Consider the following 8121-nt stretch of genomic DNA (forward strand, 5'->3'; position numbering starts at 1 on the left):
GACTCCAGCAGAAATCATGTTCATGGATGAGCTAATGATTTATTAACATAGTAGAATAAAGCAGGGTGAGACTGAAAGCCGTCGAAGCGAAACGAGGCCACTGAACGAGCGTGACACACGGCTCGAAAGCAGCTGAGCTTTTATTATGCCGACCGCTTCCGGTTCGTGTCACTAGTTAAAATTGCTTTTTTCTCTGGATTTAAACATTCTTCGAAACATTTGGGATAGTGTAAGTACACAAGTCAGCAAAACATATAACACTGTTCTAGTGGTTTTTGGATATTTTAATAAACAAATCTTACATATTGTGCCTTTAAGACAACGCCAAAATGCCAAAAACTTAACTCCCCCTCTGAGATTAATAAAAGTTGTTTTGAATTGCATTGTTTTGTAATGCATTTGTATAACATACAGTCCACCAGATGGCGCTGCGCTCTCTTAAGCCCAGAGCGAGAAGAAGAGAAGCAGAGAAGCAGCGAAGCAGAAATGAAATCGTGTGAGAGCAGAGAGCTGTCATGAAGAACAGCTGGGGTGTTTAAAGGGACTGGACTGCGTGCCCACGAACACACTACACTGAGGTATTTCTAATCAATACACATGACAGAGAACGGATGTGTTATGCGCACAGGAACAGCTTAATCTTGCTATTATGGGCTCAGAGAAGAACTTTGACAACGAGACTAGAAGAAGTGGACATTTAATATGGTCACTCTAGCAGCTAATGAGCTAACTGTAAATAAACCTAGCTGAGTACAGTAAACAGTATAGTTTAAACGATAAAAATCATACCGCAGGCTGTTTACACTCATGCGATAAGTTTTTATATAACGTTAGGTCTTTCGCCTATATCTAGCCTGGCTTTTGTATCATTGTTTTATCAGCAGATTATAGGAGTGGGCCTGCATTAAAAACTCATGCAACTAGACGCTTGAAAATTACACTTTTAGGCTTGCTACATTGTGCTTTAATAAGTAATTACGATACATAGGGCTGACTTCATTTATAAATATGGATTTATGGCAAATTTCTTTAGAATTGACAATGATGTAAGTAAACACACTGTTTGATTATATCTGTAGGTTTTATTGTCAGTGATCGCAGTGATGAAATCCTAGTCGGTGATTTGTCTGTACAGGACCCAAATCATTATGTTAAATTACAATGGCTAGACGGTCAGTCATATGCATGCAAGAAGAAGCTGTTGGACTTTTGTAACTCTAACTGTGTTAATCACATCATGTTTTGCTGTGTAATCATGATTGTGAAGGGGAAGTATAATTGCACACAGTGTGCTCTGCAGGTAGAGCCTTCGGGAGGCAGCAGGGAGAGGTCAGGATGGCAGGTGTTGGGGCATGTGCCCCGGCTAACCCTGCCTGTAAGATCATGACCTTCAGACCTACCATGGAGGAGTTTAAGGACTTCAACCAGTACCTGGTTTATATGGAGTCTCAGGGAGCTCATCGTGCTGGACTGGCAAAGGTTGGTATGTTTATGCATGTGATTGATAGTAAAATGTGTATTGTACATATATAATAATAACAGTCCAAAATATAAAATATAAATGCACAATATAGGTCCATTGTATGTTTGTTTTACATTCAATCAGTGAGGACAGTACAAAAGAGTGATGGGCTTTTTATTTTTAATTATTATTATTATTTATTTGTATTCACAAGATCACAACTCTAATATATAAAATATAATAATAATTGTAATAATATGTAATAATAGTAGATAGTAATAGAATAATATTGTGTAATCATGTAACTTTAATACTTTAATAACTTTAATAGAAATAAAGGTAATATATAAAAATATAATATACTATGATATTTTTTATTTTATTTTGTATTTCTACATATATATATATATATATATGTGTACACACATTCTCTTGGACCAAAAATAGTGGCTTCATATTTCTTAAAGCAGATCTTAATTATTTCCACAGGTTATTCCACCCAAGGACTGGAAGCCACGTCGCAATTATGGTGATATTGATGATTTCGTCATTCAAGCACCTATTCAGCAGATGGTGGCTGGCCAATCAGGACTCTTCACCCAGTACAACATCCAGAAGAAACCGCTCACTGTGCAAGAATTCCGCAGACTGGCCAACAGTGACATGTAAGTGACAACTGTTATTCTACTCTAACTACATTTAAACACAGTATGTGCATGCAGTGATATTCTGTGGATTGCATTCACATTTTTTCCATTTCTTTATACAGTATTCAGCCATAACCTACAGTCTAGGTTATTATTTCATATTTCCAAAAAAGCAAAGCAGTGCATAAACGATAGCAGATGTGTTTACTAAATAAAATAAAAAAACACTCCATATATTAAACAATATCTAAACAAAAATAATTTTGGAAAGTATTATTGGAATATTTTTGTTTTAAATACAATTTCATACAATGCCATGCAGTTTACAAACACCTCTGGTTTGGGTCCTTTACATAGTTCTTTTATGCATTGTTATATGCTGGACTTCTATTGCACTCTGTAATAAGATTCCTTTAAATGATGGATTGACCTATATTCGTTAAGGCCATCTGGAGATGTGTGATTTACCTACTTAGGTACTGCACTCCTCGCTACTTGAACTATGAAGACCTGGAGAGGAAATACTGGAAGAATCTGACATTCGTCTCGCCCATCTATGGTGCTGATGTGAGCGGCACACTCTATGATGAGGTGAGGATGCAGGTGGAGCACAGCTCTTGTGCTCTGAATGTTCAGCGTAACGTACCTCAAAGGGAATGTGAATGCCATGCGTGTTATAACAAAGGATAACACAGTTTTCTTGGTGGTGGCTGGCTGCAGTTGACTGTATACACGGTTATACAACTTTAAGTAATGTTTATTTAATCAAGAAATATTTGAAAGCCTCATGCTATTGTTTTAATTTAATTTGTTATTAATTATTATGAATATTTAAAGTTAAAATTCAGTAGTGTGTGTAATAGCATATTATTTGCTATTTATTTGATTTATTAATTTATTATTTTGCTGTGATCGAAAATAAGTATTGAGTATTATGCAGTTCCTCTGCTTTGATATATATCATGAATGAATACGATAATAAATTACCGGTGTCTTTACATGGTATTTTAAGATAATTATGAAAAAAAAAAAAAAAAAAACAAAAAAAAATAATTAAAACTAGGACTCCCATCTTTAAATATTTAAAGATGGTTGTGATTTAACATGGTATTTTAAGATAATTATGAAAAAAAAAAAAAAAACACAAAAAATATTCATTAATCATTTGTGAAATAATGAGGGGAAATATATAAGAATTAAAAAACATCTTGGTAGTGCCATGGTACTTTCTTTATTGTGCTGTGAACTGGTAAGCAGGTGATAGTTGAGATAATGTTTGCCGCTCTTATCTCAGGACATTGAAGAGTGGAACATCGGGCACCTGAACTCAATCTTGGATGTGATTGAGGAGGATTGTGGAGTGTCCATTCAGGGTGTAAACACACCCTATCTGTACTTTGGAATGTGGAAAACCAGCTTCTCCTGGCACACGGAGGACATGGACCTGTACAGCATCAACTACCTGCACTTTGGGAAGCCCAAATCCTGGTAGGACTCACTGTGGTTTTCTGTGTTTCTTGAGTATGCATAGATCTATTTGAACTTCTTTCTTCATCTACTTCAGAGGACCTGTAATTCTGCCATTTTTTAAAAATAAAATAAAATAAATAAATAAATACCAATTTCACAGGTATGCTATCCCTCCAGAACATGGGAAGAGATTGGAACGTCTTGCTATAGGTAAAATTTTTAAAGTAAAACTATAAAGTAGTCTTTTAAAGGAGTGTGCAGTATATTGACATCTTATATGAAATACATGAAATCATCATATCTGAAATATATATATATATATATATGAAGAGTTCAGATGCAAAAGCCTCTAAGTACCATCTAAAATGAGCATTTTTTTATCAGGCTCCTTTGTTTAAGTTCAGTAATTGGAAAAAAAAGTGAAATAACTGAACATAAATAGAGGAGCCTGATAAAAATGCTCATTTTAGAAGAAAATTTTAGATGGATGTTAGAGGCTTTTGCATCTGAACTCTTCATACTGTGCAAAAAATCGAATGCGATTTTCATGCGCATCTCATCAGTGTTGTTTACTGACGAGATGCACATGAACATCGCATTCAATTTTTTGCACAGCCCTAATAAAAATAGATATTAATAAAAAAAACTGAGAAATATTCTACCTGCAAAAAAGATGGCACCAAATCCTAAAACCAGATGGATAAAAAGTAGTGAAAGATGTCACACTGGAGTTCACACTTGAGTCAGTGTAATAAAACAGAACAAATTAGAGCATCTCCACTCCTGAAGTCATCTTTGAAGTCATCTTGTGTTAGCATGTTTCCTTTCCTTTCACCTCTACACTAGCAATCTTTTTCAACAGGAAAGAAACAGACTAAATAAACCTGAAATATATCCTTTAATCCAAGCAATGGAATGGTGTATATGTGAAGTGTGGGCTATTCGTTGCCTTTGTTAAAATCTCAACCGATTTGAATCGTCACATATTTGAATCGATTTTCAACTGGCTCGCGGTTAATCGTTACATCCCTAGTAGGAATTGAGCCCATAAATGTTTCTTTATGGATAATAGATATTAAAGTATTCAGACCCCCTTAAATTTTTCGCTCTTTGTTATATTGCAGCCATTTGTTAAAATCATTTAAGTTAATTTTTTTTTCCTCATTAATGTACACACAGCACCCCATATTGACAGAAAAACACAGAATTGTTGACATTTTTGCAGATTTATTAAAAAAGAAAAACTGAAATATCTGAATACTTAGGACCATGTGATATTTCAGTTTTTGTTTTTTAATAAATCTGCAAAAATGTCAACAATTCTGTGTTTTTCTGTCAATATGGGGTGCTGTGTGTACATTAATGAGGAAAAAAAATTAACTTAAATGATTTTAGCAAATGGCTGCAATATAACAAAGAGTGAAAAATTTAAGGGGGTCTGAATACTTTCCGTACCCACTGTATATATATACATTTTTTTTTTGCATACTTGCTAAAGATAGATATACTTGCATACAGTATATCTAGGTTGACCATACAGTAAAATGTCTAGGTTTTTGGCTTTGTTTTCCTATTTTTTCATACTTCCTGAAAGTAACAACTCAAAATTTGTTTGACCAAAAGCGTGCAGGCATTGTACATGATCAACCAGTCATGCTGTGCAAGAAGGTGGGGTCTACAGAAAACGGTCAAAGCAATGCAAATTCGCACGCATATAATGTATGAGAACCCATCAATAGCAAAACAAGTCATAAACCTAAACATTTTAGGCAATTTAGAAATCCTGGACAGGACATGTCCAGAAAAAAAGGGTGTATGGATGTATCTAGCTAACCTAGATATAATTATTTCCTTTGTGTTGTACTGGGTGTGATAAATGTGTCTTTGTCTTTAGGTTTCTTTCCTAACAGCTTTAAAAGCTGTGAGGCGTTCCTGAGACACAAGATGACACTGATATCCCCCTCTGTACTAAAGAAATACAGCATACCATTTGATAAGGCAATCCACAGTCTTTGGAATCAATTTTCTAAACTATTTTAGTTTTAAGAATAATGTTGTGGTGTCTCATTTCTCCTCATATGTATTCACAATACACTGATATATTATTACAGATAACACAGGAAGCGGGGGAGTTTATGATCACGTTTCCCTATGGTTACCACGCTGGCTTCAACCACGGCTACAACTGTGCTGAATCCACCAATTTCGCCAGTATCCGGTGGATCGATTATGGAAAAGTTGCTACACAGGTACTAAGAAGCACTTAATTACAGCTATTGCTGATGTACATCTGGCACCTTCATGTTACCTTCGTCTGCAACTGGTGAACATTTGATGCTCTTTTTTTTTTTGTGTGAAAAACCTGTCTTCTTGCAGTGTACATGCAGTAAGGACATGGTGAAGATCTCCATGGATCCATTTGTTAGACGATTCCAGCCAGATCGCTATCAGGCTTGGACACAAGGCAAAGACTCATGTCCATTGGATCACATCTGGGCCACACCCAGCACCACACCGGAGCTGCAGAGCTGGCTTCAGAGGCGTCGCAGGAAAGCACCCTCCACCTCAAGGTATTAGCAGGGTTTCAACAAGGTATACCTTCTATAGTCAGCTTCCCTTTTCAGGTCAACTGCTTTCAGAACAATAGTTTGAAGAGACATTTGCTGAGCAACTTGGGTTATAAGTCTGCTTAAGACCATTCCACTCTTCCATCTACTTTAGTATAGTTATTGTTAACTAAAATATTATAAATCATTTATGTTAATTGAAAGAAAGTTGAAATAAAATAAAAAAAATTGAAAATTTGAACTTAAAATGTAAATGAAAATTTAAATGTTGCCAGTATGAGTTTGAGTACTTGAGCACACTATTAAAAACACTTTACAAAAAATGATCAGACCTTAACATTATAGGTAGAAACATAGAGCCATATGATGCCACATATCCAAATTAGCATTTTTAAAAACATCTTTCATGTAGAGGTCAATCACTATAGATATTATTTGAAACAAAAATGCTGTTTGCTAGCAGGTTCATTTCACAGTCTTGGATAGTGGATGATTCATCTTTTTGTATCAACAGTCTCCATTGTCCACGTGCATGCTCCAAACGACTGAAGACTGTGGACTCTGCACCAGTGAAGGAGGGTGGTCGCAGGAGTAGAGGGGCAGATTTAACATCGAAAAATGAGGATAATGAAGACTCAGTGAAACACCAGAAAGAATCACAGTACTCAGGTGAATTAAAAGGCTGGTATTGGTATTATTTGTGTAAGCTCAAAATACATTCTTCAATCGCAATACATGTCCTCTTTTAAAGGGTTAGTTCACCCAAAAATGAAAATTCTGTCATTAATTACTCACCCTCATGTTGTTCCAAACCTGTAAGACCTTCGTTCATCTTCGGAACACAATTTAAGATATTTTTGATGAAATCCGAGGGCTCTCTTACCCTCCCATAGACCGAAAGGTAACTACCACGTTCAAGGTCCAGAAAAGTACCAAGACAGTATAATGACGCGAGCGTGTGGCGGCACTGACCCAGATCCGGCGTAATGACGTCATCACACCGGATCTGGGTCAGCGCCCACGACACGCTCGTGCCATGATACTGTCGTGAACGCGTGTCCACAAGTGACGCAGTAGAGACGAAAATGTGGAATAAAGTCGTTATTTTTGTTTTCTTTGCGCAAAAAAGTATTCTCGTAGCTTCGTAACTTTACAGTTGAACCACTGATGTCACACGGACTACTTTGTCGATCATCTTGGTACTTTTCTGGACCTCGAACGTGGTAGTTACCTTGCTGTCTATGGGAGGGTCAGAGAGCCCTCAGATTTCATCAAAAATATCTTAAATTGTGTTCCGAAGATGAACGAAGGTCTTACGGGTTTCGAACAACACGAGGGTGAGTAATTAATGACAGAATTTAAATTTTTGGGTGAACTAACCCTTTAACACATTTCCCACGCTACTGCTGAGCCATTTGCAGTTGTTCTCTGATTCAGAAATAAATGTAAATGCATTTTCATATTTATTTTGTGTGTTATTCATTTTCAAATATAATCTGATGTGATCTGATAACACACTCACATTAAGGACAGACATCGTTTGTGTATCAGTATAAGACTGCATTTTGTTTTAAGTAAGTCCTAGTTCATCACAACATAGCATTTTTGTCAAATCCAAATGAAAACTTGTGGTCTATGGTTTAGTATGGTATAATTTTTTGACTGGCCTGTCAGAAAAATTCCAAAATAATAAAAAATTATCTGAATAAATGAAAATTAAATGCACACTACCATTGGGATCAGTATGATATATTTTTTAAGGAAATTAATTATTTATTTAGCAGTGACTAAATAGATTAAAGGGGTCATATGATGCTTTTTTAAAGATCATTATTTTGTGTATTTGGTGTAACAGAATATGTTGACATGCTTTAATGTTCAAAAATCACATTATTTTTCAAATACTGTACATTATTGTAGGTCCTCTATGCCCCGCCTCTCTCAAACGCTTCGTTTTCTACAAAGCCCCCTCCTT

The 8121-nt window shown here is 35.7% G+C and overlaps 1 protein-coding gene across 5 annotated transcripts in view; it reads left to right on the forward strand.

The window, feature by feature from the left end:
• Positions 1-481: 481 nt before the first annotated feature.
• LOC107709452 (lysine-specific demethylase 4C-like) overlaps positions 482-8121 on the forward strand; it is a 19796-nt gene continuing 12156 nt past the window's right edge. For all 5 annotated transcript variants that reach the window (XM_016513929.1, XM_016513932.1, XM_016513934.1 and 2 more), the window contains exons 1-10: positions 482-578; positions 1301-1479; positions 1952-2127; positions 2586-2700; positions 3404-3597; positions 3740-3789; positions 5474-5577; positions 5691-5828; positions 5956-6149; positions 6661-6815. In XM_016513929.1, coding sequence (XP_016369415.1) covers positions 1336-1479; positions 1952-2127; positions 2586-2700; positions 3404-3597; positions 3740-3789; positions 5474-5577; positions 5691-5828; positions 5956-6149; positions 6661-6815 — 1270 coding nt within the window. In that variant the 5' untranslated portion in view covers positions 482-578; positions 1301-1335. The remainder of the gene's footprint in view (positions 579-1300; positions 1480-1951; positions 2128-2585; positions 2701-3403; positions 3598-3739; positions 3790-5473; positions 5578-5690; positions 5829-5955; positions 6150-6660; positions 6816-8121) is intronic.

Source organism: Sinocyclocheilus rhinocerous, unplaced genomic scaffold, assembly GCF_001515625.1.
Source record: "Sinocyclocheilus rhinocerous isolate Xijiao unplaced genomic scaffold, SAMN03320098_v1.1 scaffold1648, whole genome shotgun sequence".
NCBI lineage: Eukaryota > Metazoa > Chordata > Actinopteri > Cypriniformes > Cyprinidae > Sinocyclocheilus > Sinocyclocheilus rhinocerous.